The 21,168-nt window shown below is 32.0% G+C and overlaps 1 protein-coding gene across 4 annotated transcripts in view; it reads right to left on the reverse strand.

The window, feature by feature from the left end:
- DIAPH2 (diaphanous related formin 2) overlaps nt 1–21,168 on the reverse strand; it is a 781,302-nt gene that overhangs the window by 547,172 nt on the left and 212,962 nt on the right. For all 4 annotated transcript variants that reach the window (XM_025044410.1, XM_025044409.1, XM_015586720.2 and 1 more), the window contains 6 exons: nt 19,682–19,792; nt 14,524–14,642; nt 12,504–12,620; nt 10,199–10,317; nt 7,005–7,069; nt 3,849–3,953 (listed from right to left, as the gene is read on the reverse strand). In XM_025044410.1, the coding sequence (XP_024900178.1) occupies nt 3,849–3,953; nt 7,005–7,069; nt 10,199–10,317; nt 12,504–12,620; nt 14,524–14,642; nt 19,682–19,792 (636 nt within the window). The remainder of the gene's footprint in view (nt 1–3,848; nt 3,954–7,004; nt 7,070–10,198; nt 10,318–12,503; nt 12,621–14,523; nt 14,643–19,681; nt 19,793–21,168) is intronic.

Genomic DNA, 21,168 nt, shown 5'->3' on the forward strand with positions numbered 1-21,168 from the left:
GATGACAAATGAAGGAGAACATAGTATTCCATATTTTCTACTTTTCTGATGATTAACCCGTTCCTGTTTCTTTAAACCATTACCGATCGCAGTGGTTCACTTTACAAAATAAATGAAAACTGAAGTTATTTATTATAAACATTCCTAAGAAGCTACATCAATGAACAGATATCTTTTGTAATTAGGACATGACATTAGACTAACTGAATGAAAGGTTTAAAACCAATAAAATTTCTTGGTATAGTGTTATTTTTATTTGGAGAGCAAGTCTTCTTATCTTCACTAATAATATAAATTTCCTACTTGGACTAGTTAATTGTGCTAACTTAGAAATATCTTTATAAAATAAGTAAGTTAAAGCATAATTTTGGAATGATCAACTTAAAGGACTGATCTATTTACAAGATTATTGAAAATTAACAATCATAAGTCATTAGAATCAGGAAAATGTTTCTCATATTACTCAGCATATACTGTCCGTATATTTACATAATGAATGTTTCTGCGTGTATCTACATATATACAATTAAAGTGTTCATACACTTAACAAATAATAATCCTCTTGTGGAATGCAATCTTCTCCTGAGATTAGGAAGATTTAAAGGTAGAATTAAAATATGTAAAATTCTTTTAATTTTATTTTTAATGCAGGAAAATTATAGAAAACAATCTGATTTTTACAATGTTGATTGAGGTCAAAGAAATTCTGGGAAAATTTTAAATATTTTTTCTGAAAGTTTGGGATATTAATTTACAAGCTTTGTGTACAAGCGGATTTGTTGAATAGTTTGAAAGGTAAAATGTGCATCCATTTTTATATTAAGACAGCAAAATGAAATATGTTTATAAATATCAAATTTTGACTCTATTAGATCATATTTATGATATAAAAGATGTGCAACCACAAAAATGTTACTGCTTTAATAGAAAATTTTACTCAAATATGTATTTTACAAATTTAATGATCTAAAACATTTATATTGTGCCAGCAGGCTTTAAAAATCAAATTATGTCAGCCTTTTTCTTCCCTCCCTTAAACAATTAGGAATGAAATGATTAAATTAGGCTACAATAGACTATGGCAAATGAATTTAATATTGGACACAATTTTGGGTGCACTAGATAGTACTATGTGACTCTGCACTTTTACAGATTAGTTAATTTAATAATAAATAAGCAACTACTCACTAAATGGTAAGGCCATATGCTAGGTGCAGTAGGGCCTTGAATAAGAATAAAGATACGAAGTAAAGACACTGTCCTCAAGGTGTTTATACTCTGATGGGAGAAACAAAGCAGGCACACAAATATGACATGAGTGGCCTATGAAAGTGATATAGAAGTTCACAGAAATACCTTAATGGAAGTTTTGGTCAAGTTTTCCAAATACTTTACTGAGCTTATCATTAAAGAATATGTTTTGCAGGCACAGTCGAGCATGGGAAGGCATTTCAGACAGAATAATATAAGTCAGCATTTCTCAACTAAGTTCCAGGAAAACACAATTTTCCAGGAGATTTAATAGGTGGTCTGACATAATGGGTTCTGTGGTTAAATAAGTCTGGGAAAGCTGTATGAAAAAGAGTTAGACAGGATTCCTCAATGTAGGACATCGCAGACCCTTTAATATGCTAATAAGTATTGTGAATCTCCAAGAGGAGAATTTCCAGTGTACCAAATTTATTGGACTATGGAATGCTTTCCTCATGAAAAACCTATTAGCATCTCTGTAACTAATGTCTGGGAAATACTGGCAGAAGGAAGTGTGGAGACAGTAAATTCTAAATGTGAAGAGAGAAAGGTGACTTAGCTGCAACATAGGCTGCAGTTAGGGGAGCAGTCAGAGACTCAGCTGCAAAGGGGAGATAAGAGAGCCCAGGATAGAAGGCCTAAAAATCCTGGTAAGGAGATTTTTATTTAATCCTGAATGCAACAGCCAACCTCTGAACATATTAAAGCCTAGAGTGACGATAATCAGGGCAGTGTTTTAGGAAGATTAATTTGCCATTGACAAAAGGATAAATCTGAAAGGAAGAGACTATAGGCAGAGAGAAAAGTTAAGAAACAACTGTAATATTCTAGGCAGGATGTAATAAGAGTGACCCTGGGTGATTCTGGGTTTTGATGCAAGGGGGAAAGGGTGGAGAAAGAACTGATATAACTTAGTAACCAGCTTAATTTGTCAGTCAGGGGGGTGGGGAAAAGGTAAACAAAATTCTAGCTTCATGATAAGAAAATTGGTGATAACATTTAAACAAATAATGGAGACCAAGCTGGATTAAAGAAATAGAGTTGACCACAAATAATGGGTCTGATTTCAACATGCAGCAGAGACTTTCCACTTACAAAGCTAATCAAGAGCTGGAGATATAAGACAAACTCAAGAGACTTGACACCTACTAAAAGGTGACATTTGAATTTACGATACTGAATGGAATATTAGTGCAAGGATAAAAAGAAAAAAGAGCAAAAAACAGAACATTGGTGAGTGTCATCATTTGGGGGTCAAAAACATAAAGAGAAACTGAGTTCTCTGAGATATAAAGGGAAGTCCGGTGATACCAAAAAAAGAGAAAGATTTAGTAAAAAGAAGTTATCAAATATTATAGATAAGCGAAACAGACTAAGGGTAGGAAAAGTCCACTGCATTGAGTAATTTTGTAGTTCTTTGGTGACTTTAATGTCATTTTTCAGTAGACTGATGGAAACAAACCTAATCAATCAACCAACACCTGAGCATCTACGTTGAGGTGATCTTACATTTCTTAATATTCATTTAAAATGTAACATGTGTTGAGAGTACTTAATCAGTTCTAAAGTTTGGATATCATAATTAAGATTTTAAGTGTATATGGAAGCTTTTCATCATAGGGAATATAGGTGTAAATGTGAAGTTTATAGGTTTTGAAATTATAGTAGTCAAGATTTAAAGAGATCTCAAAAAGTTTTTGGGATAATTAAAATTAAGAAGCATTTCCATGTTACTTTAAAAAGAAAATACTATGCATCTAATTTTTCAAATCATCATAAAAATCCCATCTCAGAAACAGTTTTGTGTAATATATTCTGAAGGGAATTAAAGTTTTGCCATCCTGAAGCTGCCTTTTTCGGATATTGATTTTAAGCTGTTTATTAAGAAACAAGACTCAGAAAGAACCTTTGACCTTCTCTCCTTTCCTGCTCAAGAGATTCCCAATAGAAAACCCTTCTTCAGGAAGGAAATCTTAGAATGTTTTCCTTAGCCTAATTTAAGTATGGTAAATAAAAGGCCTTCAGGCAGCAGCCTGTTAGAGCCCTCTGTGTCCCATCATTTCTGAGGTGCCAAGCAAAAATTTGCCTGCCACGTGTGTTCCTCTCTTCCTCGACTTCCAGTAAATTGCCCATTCTCACTTCTGAAGTCTAAGACTCCATTTCCCCCCTTTTCTCCTTTGTCCAAAATGTCATATATTCCTAATGTTGCCTCACTATCTTTAGAATTTTCATACTTGTGTGAAATCCCCATGCATATGTATTAAAACTTTGATTTTCTCCTGTTACTCTGTCTCTGTTACTTTGATTATTAGCCCAGTTACAAGAGCATAGAAGGTGGGAGAAAAAGGATTAATTTTTTTTAGCCCCCATAATGCCATTAAAAATGCAGGGCAGTTTAAGCAAGTAATGCCTTATTTTTTATCCAAACACTAAAATGATTTATTGTCCTGGAAAATCAAATCTGTAGTTATTTCAACGAAAATGTGAAGCTGACAAAAGTCTGCCTCTAGTCACTTTTTTCCTTGAATCTAACAAGATAATTTTCTAACACTGAACTCACTATGACATGACACAAAGTCTATATCATGTTTCATTACCTGGGTTCGAAGTTGCTGGATTTCTGTTTCAAGCTCTTTGATTTTTTCTTCTTTTTTCTGAAGCTCTGCTTGAGCTTCCTGTCGAGCTGTGAATTCTTCATCAAACTGCAATGATCACCACCATAAATGTACACTTAAAAATATACAGTTTTGAGAAAGCTTTAAACATTATGTGTTAAATAAGTGAAGTGTCTCTTGCTTCACTGAATTCCCAGGTCCCTCAAAAAAAAATCAGAGCTCCTGATTTTTTTTTTCATGACAATTAAGCACCCTTATGGGAAATGGTGTGTTGCTTGCTGGTGGGAGTAAATTAGAAATATGCCCCCAACCCAAGGTAAACAAACCCATTTTGACTTCTGAAAAAAATACAAAACCAAGTTTTAAAAGGATGAACTGAGAAGTCTCTTTTCATATGTAATAGATCTTTTTGTTATTTTGAAAGTTAGGTTTTCGAATAATTCATTTTTTGATGTTTCATTCCATACTTTCAAATTTATTCAATTAGAAAATGAAACCTAAAAATTAGCCATCAAGCAGTTCAACTCCTTAACTATATTTAATCTTGAAAAGAGATTACACTTTTAGAGCACTCAAATGGAAGCACATTAATATGAATTATAATATTTCTATTATAATCTTAATTGTCTAGCATCTAAAAAGTAGTACTCCATAAAATCTGACAGTAGCATGATATATGCTATAACGGCATTCTCCTTCAAATGGCTAACCAAAACACTGGTATAAAATGTTCCAAGAGGAAAAATGAGAGGTTAAATTACAGTGTGCTAAGCCAAGGAGACCATCTGAATGGAGAATATCCATTTACTGCATCCTGCCCAGCCCTAACCTCAGTCAGGGCTGTAAGCAGGCCCAAATAAGCCTGCATACCTACAGTGAATGCGGCTTATGCCCAGCTACAGAACATTTGCCTTTTATTGTCGATATCACTTCTAGTCATTTTAGAAGTCTATACATTATTCCAATGATGTTTTATCTGTTTTTAAGACTGATATATCTAACTGCCTAGAATTGCCTTTAGAGTTTGTGAAACAACCACAAAAAAAGTATGTGCACTACTAATATATATTAATCCTCTCAGTAGATTTGACCTTTGGAAATTATAAAATGCCATTCAGATCCAAGCCTGAAGAAAGAGTGAGTGAACAAATTGGATAATAACAGTGTTTGGGGCAAACCTGAAATACTACTTAGTTAATTCTTTTATTCATCTCTACTTGAGTCCCAGGAAAATGTCCCACAGAGGTTGGCCTAAATCATGTCTAATCTCTCTAAATTTCAAACCCACCTCAGATCCTTCGGTTAGCAATGACCCTGTTTCCTAGTTCACTGAGAAGATGGAGCTTTTTCAACTTCACTACTATTCATGTTAAGATTTATCTGATTCTATACAACCATCTGCCCTCTCAAAGTTAGCTTCTCCTGTGTGCTTCTCAAGCATAGTGTCTATACACTGTACAGTTTTCCTCTCCAAGTGGTTTGTTAATTAGTACATTTGAAGAAAGGCACACAATGTTTCTGCTTGTAATTTAAAATGATCTTAATTTGTAAAACCACAGAAAAAAATCAATGAAGCCTGAGATATGCGAGCTGGAAAACTTAAAAATCCACTAAACTTCTCCACTTCTTTTAATGACAAAGAAACTGAGATCTAAACAGAATAAGCGGCTTACTTAGAGTTACAGCTAATTAGTGGAAAAGCAGAGATCAGATCTTACAACTACTGCTTCTCATTCTAGCTCCACCACCTTTTTTTTCGCTACTTTATATTGTCTCATAAAATCACCAAGATTAAGAGAAAGCATACAGATAACCAATGGGAGACCTTATATGTTTTCATTCTAAATGTTGGCGATGAGAATAAAGCATCAAACACTGAGATTTCTTTTTATTATTTCAGGACTCCTTTTCCCATAACATATGCTTACAGAAAATTTTACCAGGTAGATCATCACAATTTGCTCCAGTCTTGTGGTGTCTAATCACAGAGCCAACAAAAAAATTAAGGAGATTCTGAGATTTTCGAAGGGAATTTTAAATGTGCTACTTAAAACAAAAACATTAGAACTATAAAGGTATATTAATCAGAAAGCATACATTTTCTTTCACCAATAAAAATGACAGCTTCACACAAACATTTTATGCTCAAGCTCTTAAAAATCTATTCTAGTAACCGAAAGAGCAAAGACATTTCTTTCAAAGCCCTGAAGTAACTTCAGTAATACTCTATAATATGATAGCAAAAGTGATTATCTAATCTCCAAGGTAAGTCATAACTTTGAAGAGACAGCAATATGTAAGCACTTTATCTTGCTGTCAGAGGCTGAAAACTGGAGAGCTTTTAGACTTTTGCTTCAATCCTTCTCCCTGCCTCAAACAGGAAGAGAAAGGCTATACTAAAGCTTCACAGGGTCTAGAACCAAAAAAAAGGGCAACATTTGGTAGAAGCTAATAAAATTGTAGCTATGCTTACATGAAACAAGGAAAAGACAATCTGAGAGCTAATTAAAATTAAGATAATCATAAAGCTGGCATTTAATAAGGTATTAACACACAAAGAGAAACCTCAAATTCCAGCAAACCTACATGAGGCAGCAGCATCATTTAAAAAATGAAAACTATAAAATTCAAAGAAGGCAGGTCTAAGCAGATACACACACACACACACACACACACACACACACACACACACACACAGAAAACATTGTGTCATTCTGTTGCTATCAAGAGCACTGACTTTAGAATATAACAGATAAGACTAGCTATACATCTCACAATTCTTCAAGGAGCTACCTATTGTAAGTGTGAGTTGCAGGAAAGCAATGGAGGAAAATATTTTGGTTGACTGATTCTAACTATATTATTCCATAAATGTAATTTTATTTCATTAATCACTTTAATCGAATATGGCTAGTGTTTTTCTTCCCTAATGGATTAAAGGTGATAAGGAAGGAATAGTAGCAACTTTATCGTCTCAAGGAAGAAATCAGTATGCCGTGGTTATGTCTGAATCTGGAAACACAGAATACTACGTAACTGAAAACAACATTTATAAGGCCTCACATAAAGAAACAAGGGAGAATAAAATGTGATTAAATTACTACTTTAACAATAACAGCTAATATTTTATAACTTTACCTTCTTTGAAAATTCCACTGCTTTTTGTTCACTTTCTTCAACTTTTGCCTTGTTCACACAAGAATCTATTACGATTGACAAAAATAATTAGAAATTATTGCATCAGACCTCTAGGCAAAAGATGGCTGCCAGCCTATAATTCGACCACGTAGACAATCATTTTTATGTCAATTGCTATTACAGGGAAATTGACCTATACTACACATAGAACATAAACCACCACATTTTCTTTCTTTCACATACTAACTGAATTCAATGATAGTATTGTTGAGGCAAAAAACCAAGCATCTAAGCATATATTTGACTAAATCATCAACATTTTAAAGGTATTCAACTTTTACAATTATAGAATTCTTTAAAACTTGTTTTATAGTTTATTATGTGTGGTAAGATTCCAAAGAATCTATGCTTAAGATTATTGAGACCCAGAATGCAACTAGAGAGAGAGATACAATAACATTCACTAATTTAGGTTTCCTAAAGAAAGATGTCACTTAAATAACTTCTGATTGGAAGCAGAATATATTATATAAATAAGAAACAGCAAACACTCCAGAATATAAATAACTGAAAACTCTCTTTTGGACAATATTTTCATTATTATACATAAATACCATCTCTTTTGTACCTAGCTATTCCATACTTATTTATCTGAAATAAAAACATATGTCTATGCCCAGACTTGTATATGAATGTTATAGCAGCTTTATTTACAATAGCCAAAAACTTAGGAAGAACTCAAATGTCTATCAACAAGTAAATGTATAAAGAGATTGCAGTATATCTATATACTGGAATAGTACTCAGTTTTAAAAAGGAATGAACTATTGATACATGTAATACAACAAAAATGAATCTCAAAATAATTATGTTGAATGAAAGAAGCCAGGCAAAAAGAGAGCATATGTTGTATATTTCTAGTTATAGAAAATTTTAGTAAATAAAACTAAACTATAGCAAGAGAAAGCAAATCATTGATCATCTCAAGATAAGGAAAGACTACAAAAGAGAATGCAGAAAGTTTCTGGGTGATAGAGATGTCAATTATCTTGACTGTGATGATGGTGTTAAATGTACATAAATATAAAGATTTATCAAACTGTATATTTTAAAGGTGGGTAGTTTTCTTCATGTCTAGTATACTTTTTTTTTTTTAAGAACTGTGTGGCTGGAGCAAGGCAACTAAAGAGCAAATTGGTAAATGATGAGATTAAAAATGGGCCAGATCTGTGCTGTGCTTGCAGTGGTTGATAATGATCGATTAAAATTTCAATCTGAAGATATCAGAAATTAGGGAGGAATGTGATCTGATTTATAAAAAATATGAGACTTACAGAATTGTGAAATCAGAAGAGACAAGTCCAGGAGATCTCCTAGAAGTTCTTGAAGCACCTGCTAATCTTTGTGATTACATGTGTGTATGTGTATATGTGTTCTAATGAAAGTTCCACAGCATTCATCAGCTACTGAAAAAGTTCTCTGACCATAAAATATTAAGAACCACACATATATTTGATTGATCTGAATTTAGAGATTAAGGAAACTGAAGCCTAGAGAAATTAAGTGATTTGTTCACAATCACAGAGATGACACATGGGTCTAAGATTCTAACTATCCTCTCTCACTTGATCCCTTCCTCTCTCCTCACTCCAATGCTCTTGATGAACAGTACACAATTGTAAGTACCTGGCACAAAGTACAAAAAAAAATTGTCTGTGAACACTGAATGATCTGGCCAAATCAACAGTAGGGTATTACAAGCCAATACAAATATTTGGAAATAGTCTCTTACAGCTCTCTCAACAAAATATGAAATGAATTACTGAGTTTATTAAGCTCAATGAAAAATATCCAGTGAAACCACCATTCACAATAATTGCTAGGTAAGGTGAACTGGTGCATACTTCCTAAAAAGCATTTGGCCTTTCACAGTTCATACTCTCACTTAGAGAAATCAATCCTAAGGAAATGAGAGAAAGGTAAACATTTATACAAAGAACGTTCACATGAGATTAATTTACAAAAGTAAGAGCCCAAAAACAATCTAGATGTACAATAAGAAAGGACTAGTCAAAATGATCATGGTATTCCATAAAATGAAATATTATAGACATTTAAAGTCATATTTTAAAGGTTAACATAGATAAATTTGCACAATATAAATGCTCCATGAAAAATCAACATATAGACAGATAGAGGGGGGAGAAGGGAGAGAAAAGAGAGAGAGAGAGAGAGAGAAAGGAGGGAAGAAGAGGAAGGGAGAGAGAGAGAGAGACAGAGAGAAATGTACTGAGCTGAAAAGTAAGATTGGTGGTTTATTCTGTCACTTACGTAAGTCTCTAGATTGCCTAGAATAAGTGCAGGAGTTTTAAAATCAGAAAAAAATACATGATAAATAATAATAAGGAATTCATCTCTGAATATTACTGTGAATCTGTTCTGTATTATGAAGTGAAGAATAATATATAATTGGCATTTAACAGCTGTTGTTTTCTTCCTTTAAAGACAAGACAAATGAGTTCATACTGGAATCTTAGCAATAGTGATTTCAATTAGGTATAAATAAAACTGCTTAACTATAAGGTCAGATAGCATAGCATATTTCACAAGCGATGTTTCACATCATCCAGAGATTGTTCCAGAAGGTACAACTACCAGTATAGGATGATATAAGGTCATCACCTCAGCAATACAAGTAGATGAACATAATGATCTCAAATTCTTTCCTAGCTCTAAGGTCTATGAAATATAAATTGATCTGCTTTGATAGAATTAAAAGGTCTTAAGTTACTGAAATAAGCCTATATTTATTTTCTCAAACTCGAACACTAATAATATAGCAATATTACTAATTAGACACTATTGTATACATTATTTCTACAAAGCCACTAAGGTACCAGTATAAACTAAATCAATGGATTTCAGACTCATGTTTCTAAAAAGCAAGGCATTCATATATGATAATAAAATGTTTTTTTGTGTGTTGAAACTTATCAAATACATTAATATTTTCAATCACACAAGCAGAACTCTCATGATGATCATAATTAACAATTATAGTGACTGAATATCCAAAAACTGAATGATTCATCAGATACTAATAGAGGAAGTTCAGTGAGAGAGTTATCTTTAAAAAGTGCCTATTATAGAGAAAAGAATAAAACACAAAGGACATTGAGTATTATATTACATACCTATCAGATGAGTTAAATCAATGTCTAATCTTTGCCTATACTTGAAATCTGGGTCCATACCACTGCAGTGCAGCACTATCTGTGAGACACACTCCTCAATTATTTTGTAATACTGTGGCCTGAAAAAGAGAAAGTATTCTTGAATACCTTTTCTACCTATACGAATCAATATACTTAAGAGGTGATTCAGCATGATAAAAGAACTAAGTCTTTTTCTAACACTGTTTAAAAAAAATCTTTCTAGTCATTACATTCCTTTAAGGAGAAATATGCCTATGTTTAAAGATGGTCTGGAAGTTATAGCACAAAACCCATTGTGATGTAATCAACTGTGGACACTTAGAGACTTAATACTCTAGTATGCAGAGATTCATTCTTGGGTACAAAAATACTTATCAACCTTAACTTACTTAAGCTGTTGTTCCTAAAGGTGATGAAAACAAATGACCTGTTAGTCCTACAATGGACACAGAAACGTTTCTAGCCTCTATAGGTTCTCAATTTCAATAAGGGATGAATATCTTGGCATTTGATGGCAAGCAATGACGAATTTACTCCAATACGTGAATTCAAGATTAGCTATAACAGCTTACAAAACTGGACTGAGCCACTTATGCTACAGACTATTCCAAAGATGCGTGCATATATTTATGTATGTATTTTAAAAGATCCATTTTATAGAAGCATACATACTTAATATGCATGACTATAGCCTCAATTTGTTTAAAGTGTCAAAGGTTTTAAAACATATCCTAATTCTATAATCTATCAAGGCAATTCTGGACTTAAAAATGAGTTGCACACTTCAAAAAAAATTTTAAAGGCACTTTTTACATTGATATTTGGGGAAATTTAGTATTTATCAGTAACTAATAAATTCAACAGAGAAAAATCAGAAAGAAATACTACTATAGACAAATTATGACATAAACATCCTCAAAATTAGAGTCCTAATAACCAGCCAACCTACTAAAAGTTTGTAAATCAAACCAAATAGTTTCTAATTGTTCTTATATGTATGTCTTCTGTCATGGGGCTGGTATCAAGAATAAGTAGTAATATATATTACACATATGAGGCTCATTCAAGTCATCATCAGGTCTAGAGTAAATAATACTAGATTATAACCAGTCTAGTCAATGACTCTTTGGGTAAACAAGGAAAACACAACTGTTCTCCTTAAAGAAAGGTTAATTATCCCTAAGTAGAATGCAAATACTTGTCACACTTTTAGCTCACATGAATGTTCTCAAGATGAAAAGGATGTCACATTAGAGTAAATTCTCATTTATTCAAAGTTACTGAGAAATGCATGGTTTCACACAAATTATTTCCCTAAGTAACTGCGTACACATGGCCACAGCACCCCTTTAATTGCCAGACTTATTTTAGAAAACAACAATACTTTCAAATGCATTATCATCTTTCCTGTTTAAAAAAAAAAAAAGCAGCATAGAATTCGATATTTCAAACATTTTTTCCTATGTCTCTGTAACATCACAATGTCCAATTATTGTATTGCTCAGAACTTAATAGTTTTCAATGTGGCTTTAAGAACTGTCATTTTTGTTAGAACAGTACTTGACCCCATGGAAGCCTTCCTTTTCCCTTTAATCAAACAGGCTTTGACAAATCAGAAAACCTAGGTTGCTAGAATGTCACACATATTAGAGTGTAAAGAACTAAGAGTCTCTTGAACAGTTAATATATAAGATTGTGGTCACCAGCTTATAGATAATTTCAGCCACTTAGAAATCTTTCTCTAACTTTCTGGTTTTCAGATATATTTCCAGTTATTAGACTCTAAAACATCTAATTTTATGAATTATTATCATAATCACTTATTTTGAAGAATTACATTACTCAACATAAGGCTGAAATATTAGCATTATTATTTTCTTAGATAAGATTGCATCTGTAACTAGATAAATAAGATAAAACAGAAATAACAGTGAAACCTTACTTATTTAAATGCAGAAGAACTTAAAAGTTTTACCACAGACTTCAGCACTGACTTGGTGCTACCATAATCTAGCAAAGAAAATTCATCATGGAGTCAGTAAAATCTGTTTGGTTCATTGCTATTAAAGTCTTTTTGCTGGGGTACCCCATTTTTATAAATAGATTATTATGGCCCAATTAAAAATAAATTAACTCCATTTAAAAAATGTTACCTTAAGCTGTCAAGCTCTTATATTCTATGCATTTATATGTGCATATACTGCATAGGCCCCACTACATCGTTAATTTTCCTTCAATATCTAATTCAAATTATACAAATAGTACTCTCAGAACTGCTTCTTACCTGATATAATAATCATTTCTGATGAGCAAAAAATGTTGTAGAATGGATAATAGGTAATGTTCAGCAGCCGTGTCCTTCAACATATTATACAGAAGATGGTATACTTCATTCATATCAGTGAAAAGTCAGTAAAGGAAAAATATCAAAGATTCTTGATGAAAGTTGCATTCACTGTTGTATCGCTTTGTTTCTCTTACTGTTTCTAAGCCTTCAACTCCATGACCCAGTATTTAAAAGTTTACATAAAGAAATTTAATCTCTGAAATAATTTTAATCTTTTAACAAAAGAAATAGATTTAAAGAGTATTTGCAAGACCATTTAATCATCAAAACTTTAAATGATCAGTTACTCATTATATTTTAAATTCCAAATTATAGCTGGTACCATTGGAACAGCAATGTCATTAATGAAAATGGTTTTCTCTTGATCTTCCTATGGTTGTGATAGAGGGAAGACCTATATTATTCATGAAAGCCACTCCATACTCTATTTTCACTGCCCCATAAGATAGAATGTCAATGAGCATTCTGTGGACTGATAAAAAATCACAAAACCGGTTTTATTTTATACAGATGAAATAATTAAGTATGAAATTATTATTGTTTGCATTCATTCATGTCTCATTATTTGATAAAAGATGGAGGATAAAGACAATGAAACCTGAAACATTTTCCTTAGGTTATAAAAAGAATGATAGAAGTGTAAATGCTTTTAGTAAACTAGAAAACAGTTTTTGAAAATCGATCTGGAAAAATCGATGTAAAAGAAAGGTAGAAGAGGAGATATAATCCAACATCCTAAAAATAACCTGAAATGTCAAATTTTCTCTGAAGTAGAATTAAGTATATGATGGATTACTTCTTAGACCCCATGTCAGAGTGCTGTATTAAAGTCTCATAAGGCCCTTTAAATGGCTACAGGATGGATCCAAAAATTATGTGAAGTTCGACTATAAGAAAAATCTATATAAAGCAAGAAAGCAAGATATTTATTAATTGACATACAAAGCATTTAATATTATGGAAACCACTGTAGACTAGAGTCACTAATGATGGATAAGAAATTATGGGAAATTATCCCCTATAATAATGAAATTGTTATTAATTGCACAATTATTTATCCAGTATTTGTGTATAAGATATTTCAATAGGATCATTGGAAGAAAAAGATAATATAGAATATTTCTACCCTCAATCTCATAGGGGCATAAAAGTGTACATAAATAAGACAGATACAAACAAAATATTCTAGGAGTTTTAGGGGGGGAATATTACTTCCAGCTTTTTTGAGGGGGGATGTAGAAAGAGGAAAGAAAACATCATAGAGAAAAAGTCCAGCTCAAAGGTCATTTTGGTTCCGAAGTATTTTCCAATTCCCCCAGAATCCTAAGTAAGAAGTTTAAGGGGTGTGAAGCAAGTGGACAGCAATGCAATGACAACCATCTCTGAGATCTAAAATCATTTCATATAAAATCGTTGCCATAGGAAAACTATATGCTAGTTGTATTTGACTCAAATGCTGCTATCACACGGCATTATTATAGTCAATACCATCACATCTAAACATTTATTTTTTTGCTAAGGAAACAAAATACTTGGAGTGAGAATAAGACATTTATTTGAATTGAATTATATCTCTAAACCGCTCAGTACCATTTAATAAACTGAAAAAGTATATTACCTATAGTCACATATGAACTCCATGAATTTTCCCTCCAAATCCATAACATGTGCAGTATATTCCTTTAGGCTATTTCTATTCAAGCCACTGAGCAGAATATACCTATAACACAGCAAGTCTTTGTGCAGATTTCAATAGAGTCTGTGTAAATCATCAGGACAGTCTGACAGTTCCTCAACATGAGTCTCAAGAACAGCACTATAGCAAGGTTCTAATATAAATAAATGGATATAAATTGGGCTGGCAGACAAGAATTCTAATAATGGTCCACAAAATCACCCACAAATCCCTTTTTCACAATACATGCAAAATGATTTTTCCTGTTTGTCAAAAGGATATTCCATTTCTGCTCGAATGTCATTGAGACGATGTGATAATTCAGTTAGGTCGTCCTCTTTGTTCTCATCGAATACTTTCAACTGAATATCAAGCTCATCATTCTCTTTTTGTTTTAGATCCTAATATATAAACATAAAACTTAACAGATGAATAACAGTTTGACGACACCATATTTTGGTAATAAAGGCCAGACACTATTATTAATTTATATATACAGAAGCAATTTCAAATATGAACCTAGGCACTTGGTTTCCTGAAAGTAAATATACTATGTTTTTCTACATTAAAATAGAACCTCATTGCATTCACTGCATTTTCATTTCATGCCCCAGATTTTGATTATTCACATTAAAATATTAACAATCACTTTTACAATGGGAAAAAAAAACCTAATTGCTAACAACCCAAATTAAATGCTGTCGTTTTGACTAAACATACTAATCAAAGATCGCAAATGAACTCATGCAGTTAGAACATTCACATATGCCTCTGGCAAAAAATGCAAATATAGATCAATTGTATTAATGAAGAACAAATGCAAGGATATACACAAGCACAACAGTCCCAAGTATGGCTTAAAAATTTGTATAAACAAATTTATTTTAAATGATATTTTGTGATTTGAAGCAAAAAGGCATCAGGACTTTTCATTGGGCTGCAGGTCTAGCCTCCTCCCCAACCTTTCATATTTGCTTAGCCTAATCACAAAATACCAACTTGGGCATCAAAGATTTGTTTTTGTAATACATTATAAGCACATGCATTACAAACCTCTGATAATTTTCAAAATAATAGTCAACAAAATCTTTGGAAGCATGCCACACTAGAGATTGTTGGGCTTAATATATATCACCTGGAATATCTTTTAATATGTGTCCATTAACTTGCAGCTTTCAAAACCCAAATCGATAATCACAACTGTGGATGCTCAAGGGTGATACCGAAAGTGAGACTAGGATGTTCAGAGCTGAGCTTGAACTCTAAAAAGAAATGCAAGCATGGTGTACTTCAAATTAGGTCAATAAAACAAAATAGGATGCATTTCTTGTTTCTATTTTTATTCTATAGAACAATTATAAATGGAGATGTAATGGCTACTACCAAAGCCAAACACAAATGTATGCAATTTCTAGATGTTCTTTTTCTAACATTCCCATACATAATAATTAACTGAAAATTTATCAACAGAGCAGATGAAAACACTTATTAATATGTTTCTATATAATTTGATATAGAATATGTAGCCAATAAAAGCAATTATACTTAGTTTCCTCTTTAGTAATAATGTGCTTTAGGTCTAATTTCCCACTTTGAAAGAGAATGAAGAAATTTGCAAAATGAAAAATTATCTAACATTGGTGGGTCATATTAACAAGGGATTTCTGAAGTCCATTAAGAAAAGAGCAGAAGCCAGGCACATCCAATATGCTGGTCATTGCAGAAACGACCTTTAACACATTTTAGAATATGAATCTTTACTCATTCTTATGTCGCATTCTATTTTTTTTTAGATGCTCACTTGAACACATTCAAATAAGTTTGGAAAATAGAAAAATCCAAGTTAAATACTGTCATTTAATTAATATCAGAACTTTATAAAACATGAAAGCAATATGCATGATGAAAATATTTTCAGTAAAAATAACTGGTTAAATGTTTTAGTTTTTAATTAGGAAAACACATTACTTATATAATATATATAGTATGTGAACATATACAGCACAATATATAAAAATTTAGACACGTATAAATTCAACATCTTGTAAATATGTTTATGAATAGTGTGCCACTAAAATTAATATATATGCATATATACACACACACACACACACATATATATAACTTCCATTCAGTCAAACGTCCAACATTGAAACATGCATCCATAAATTCTTAAACATTCAAAAGGTTAAAGTTTTTATACACAACAAATGTGACAAATATCCTACAAAGGAAAATTAAAACGCATCACTAATGTTTTATATTTTACAATGTAGAATATTATAAAATTTCTGAATTACACTATTATTAATTATGTGAAATGTTATAAATATGTTTCAGTTATTTTTTAAACAGACTTCTGTACTGATATGGAACATTTTAGAGATTCTCTGAAACATACTATAATATAGTGTACTTCTAAGGAAATCAAACTCCATTACCAATACGTGACTGATTACCACTTAATCAAATTTGAGTCTTTAAAAGAATAACAAAGGGTTTGTCGGTCTTTTAAAAGAGATTAAGAATGCCTGCTGGCTATAGACACAATTTCTTACTTTTGTTTTCTCACATATTTACCTAATATTTTCTTATTTTACTTAACTAAATAAAAGGCAGATGGAGATTTCACAAGAAATCAGTGTAAGTTAACTACAGAGCAAATACTATTTTAAAAATCACTGTATAGTATGTAATGACTCTTTTATCCCAAATTACTAAAACAAATTTATAAAAAGTAAAATTTTCCACATAAATGAAGTATAAACTTGCTTTAAATACTATAATTTATCTATAGAGATAAGAGTAGTTTTGAAAAAAAAATTCTTACCAAATTAAATTCTTAGAATATAATTAAAATAATTGTCAATTGTCTTGAGGATTCTGACAATTAAATTAAAAAAGAAAACTTTACTATAATATTATGATAGTCCAGGGGTTACTGAAATACTAAGAACTATTCTTACCTATTACTTAATGGTTCCAAATAGTAATAATTTTTGATCCATATACCAACTACTAATATTAGCAATGGCCATGTCTAATTTGCTGCTTGGAATACACTATATTCTAGAAAATTAGGGAGCTCCTCTCATTAGAAAAGTATATAAAACAAGAATAAGAAAAAAAAGGATTTTAAAGACTCATCTATGAATATATTATTAAGTTTCAGTGCATATATAAAAGATGTTTAATATTACTATAAATTCTAGTAGTTTAGATTTAAATATTTAGCAAATTAATATCGAATTAATAAGGTAGTTGACATGTTAGGTACATCTAGTTTACATTAAAGCATGATCGTTCCGGCCTTTGCTCCATATTGTGATGATAAAACTATAAGAAAAACAACAGCAGCAGTGAAATCTATGTATTAAAGAATGAATCTCTACTCTCAGGATCTATCTGCCTGAATTCTCGTCTTGTACATCAGAAATCTCTGGGATGGATTTTTTTTTTTAACCAAATGTCTCTTCCTTACCCTCAATAAGAGTTTGACAGTCTCTAAGGGGACAGGACCAATGTCTTGGTTGAGAACCAGAGCCATATTTTGCCATATTTCACTCTATTGTCTTAGGGAGATAAGAAAAAAACAAAAATCTTTGTAGGTTATATCTCAAAACTTTTGGAGGCAGAAACTTGACACTTTGTACTTTCCTCTTGCTTCAGAATCACTGAGATCTGAGAAGTAGGGCATAGTGAAGAGATGTGATACTTAAAGAAAAATGTAACCGGAAATACATATTAAGAATACAAATAGAGCCAATGGAAAAGTGTAGCTTAGAGACACTGATGCAAAATCTTAGCTGTCACTATAACCAAATGAATGAGCTATCATGAGACTACTGAACATAGCAGAATACACCCAGACAAAAGTGCAAAAGGTAAGGATAAGAACTACAGTACATACTCTTTCTGAAAAGATGAGGAGTTAAATAAAATGAGAGTCACAGTTTTCTTGACCAGCCATTCAGTAAGTATAAGGCAGAATATGAATGTTCAATTATAAATAGACACAGGGAAATGAAAGACGGAAGAGTAATAGCAACACCTAAGGCAGAAAACATGGTGTATTAGTAAATGTGTAGAAGATGCTAAGGAGCCCCTATAGCCAGCAAGTGCTCAAAGACAAAATTACTCTCCCAGAAACAAAGGACTAACCCCAGTGAGGCCAAGCATGGAATGAGTAGATAACTCAAAAGCAAACTAGAATCAGAACTATATTATCTCTAGCTACCTAAGGCCACAGAGTTTTCATGAGGAAATATTTGTGGCAAAACAAGAATAAATGTGTTACACACACTATAACTTGTGAATGTGCCTAACTGCATACTGAACCTCTCTACAGGTCACTTAAAATGTCGCTTTGATTCACTGCGACCAATTCCTTAGTTTTGAAAGTCATAGATTAAAGAACCAATGTAGAACTGACATATAAATTTCTAAAACAGACTCAATCATACATCTGATTAAAATGGGTTTCAATAGACCAATCACACGTCTTTTGGTGATGAGTTTCAGCTACTTTCAGTTAAGACCATCAGAACACAAGTAACAGGCACATACTCCACATTAGTTAGTAACTAGAAAACTTCCCTAATTTGAGTATTCCTAGGACCCTAAGTCTTATATACATGCTCATTGACATTTGTTTTGTTTTTCTTTCCTCAGTCCTTTTTTTCCCTCCCTTACTTTTACTTCTTGTTTCTCAGGTGTGATCTGAGTAGCTTAAATGAAAATAAAGAGACTAGTGAGATTTTACTTGTCTTTTTTAACAACGCTATGGTCTTCAACAAATTCCCTCTTCAGTTAACATACTAAATAAAATATAAAGTTGCAGTCATTATATTTGTATTTAAAAATACATTTATGTACTCATTTGACTCAGATCAAGCCTATAAAGTTATTTCAAAACTGTTTTTTTAACGATATCATAATTAGAGTAAGTGTTCACATTCAAGAAATAAAATTGTTTTTCTTTAGAAAAGTTACTACAGCATTGTAACAAGAATATCATTCTTAAGTAATGTGCCTAGAACATACTAATCAAAATTCTATGCATACTTACGCTGAATATAAATGAAATCAATATAAGTTATCAAAGAAGAAAGCAAAAAAATTTAAATGAAAATTGAAACTGCAAAAAAAAATTAGTCTTTTATGTTCTCAGTATTCAAATTCAAAGAAAAGAAATTCCCTTTCAACTTCGGGAAGACAAAAAAAAAAAAACACTTCTGGACACCTCAGCAGCTGAATTCTGAATCATCAGTTGTATATAAAGACTGATATTACTGCAATATAAAAAAGCTTACGAAAATGTCTAATGCTTTACAAAAGAAAATAGCAAGGTACATTTATTTACTCTGTTGCAAGTACTTTTGTCTAAAGAAAGAAAAATGTTAAAGTTCACCAGCATAATAAATGTGTACGCTCAACTTACTGGTAACATTGTTTTTAGTCCTGAACGGAGGAATTCATTCCTTAAATGTATTCGAAAATCCAGATCATAAGGGGAAGTGACAAGGGCATTTATAAACTGCATGCAGGCCACCTGCAATAAGAAAGTAAACCTTGTTTTAAAAATTTTGTAAAGAAATATTTAATTAATGCATTCAGACAATTATTTTTTTATTTATTAAGGCATATATATACATATATATAAGAAATGCAAATATTTTTTACAAGTTCAAGGATGATTATGATTTTATAGTATAAATGAAATTAATGTTTTTAATGTCCAGAATAATTCTAATGAAGGTATGATGGATGGATGGATGGTCAAGTACTGCTATGCTTTGCTAAACAATATGACAGAATATTAATCTCTCCAAGAAACTCAAATTTCCAAAAGTATGCATAGAGAGCCCTTTAAAAAGATCATGAAATCTATCTTGCATATCCAGCTGTCCTCAGAGTGCACTTGGCCTCAATTCTATATGGTTAGAAATACTTTTCTAAAATAAATAAAGTTATAAAAGTACCCTGATATTAAACAGACAACAGTGATAACTTGAAGAAATCATTGCATTGATATACATTCTCTCTATCCTATTATTGGGATGGATTTGCACAAAATTTATAGTATTAAAATATATGATTAAGGTGAAATAATTTACTGTATATAAAAACTGAATTAAGTGAATTAAGATCAACTAGAAGGTACTGTGACACCAACACTAATGTGCATGCATGATAAAGTAAATATAAGAGCTTGTTTTCAAGTGAACGTGTTGCATTCATTATATTCACACTGGAAAATGGGTTTTACTTCTGATAATGAGGGCTCCTACTAAAAAGGGAACTTATTTTCTGGTAATTGCAAGGTAAAGGGGAATCAACAAATGCTAATTACCAGGTGTTCCATACATTATTAGTGAATAGCATTTTTGGAAAATGCTGCTCAAGTCTAAAGCAACTAGCTAATAGTTTAAGTGAAGATCTGCACATTTATATTGATTATTTTTAAAGTATGCAATGAGTAGCAGAGTGTTCAAAGAGCTGACTGCAAGTGGACTCTTAGAAAATACCAAACTTAGTAAAGATATCAAGTATATATAAAGAAGGGGACACAAAAAAATCGATAGTTAGTATGGGTTCTACTTCGTCTGCTTAGTGTGTCCAAGACCCTAGGGCTTCTTCTGCGCTGGGACCCTGATTTCAGCCTTCTCTCATTTAAAAATCCAGCTGTTCCTGAACATACCTGCTCCTGGATGTCCCACAGGGACCCCAGACTCACTAGGTCAACCCTCTCATAAAGACTGGGGTTGGCAAACTGGGCCATGGGCTAACTGTAGCTCACAGGTCTAATCTGGGCCTGCTGTCTGTTTGTACCAATAAAGCTTTACTGACTCACAAAAAAAAAAAAAAGAATGGGAAAAACATTATCAAAAAAATTTATTTCAAATGTATTTTGACTTTATTATTATT

Source organism: Pteropus alecto, unplaced genomic scaffold (genome assembly GCF_000325575.1).
Source record: "Pteropus alecto unplaced genomic scaffold, ASM32557v1 scaffold182, whole genome shotgun sequence".
Lineage (NCBI taxonomy): Eukaryota > Metazoa > Chordata > Mammalia > Chiroptera > Pteropodidae > Pteropus > Pteropus alecto.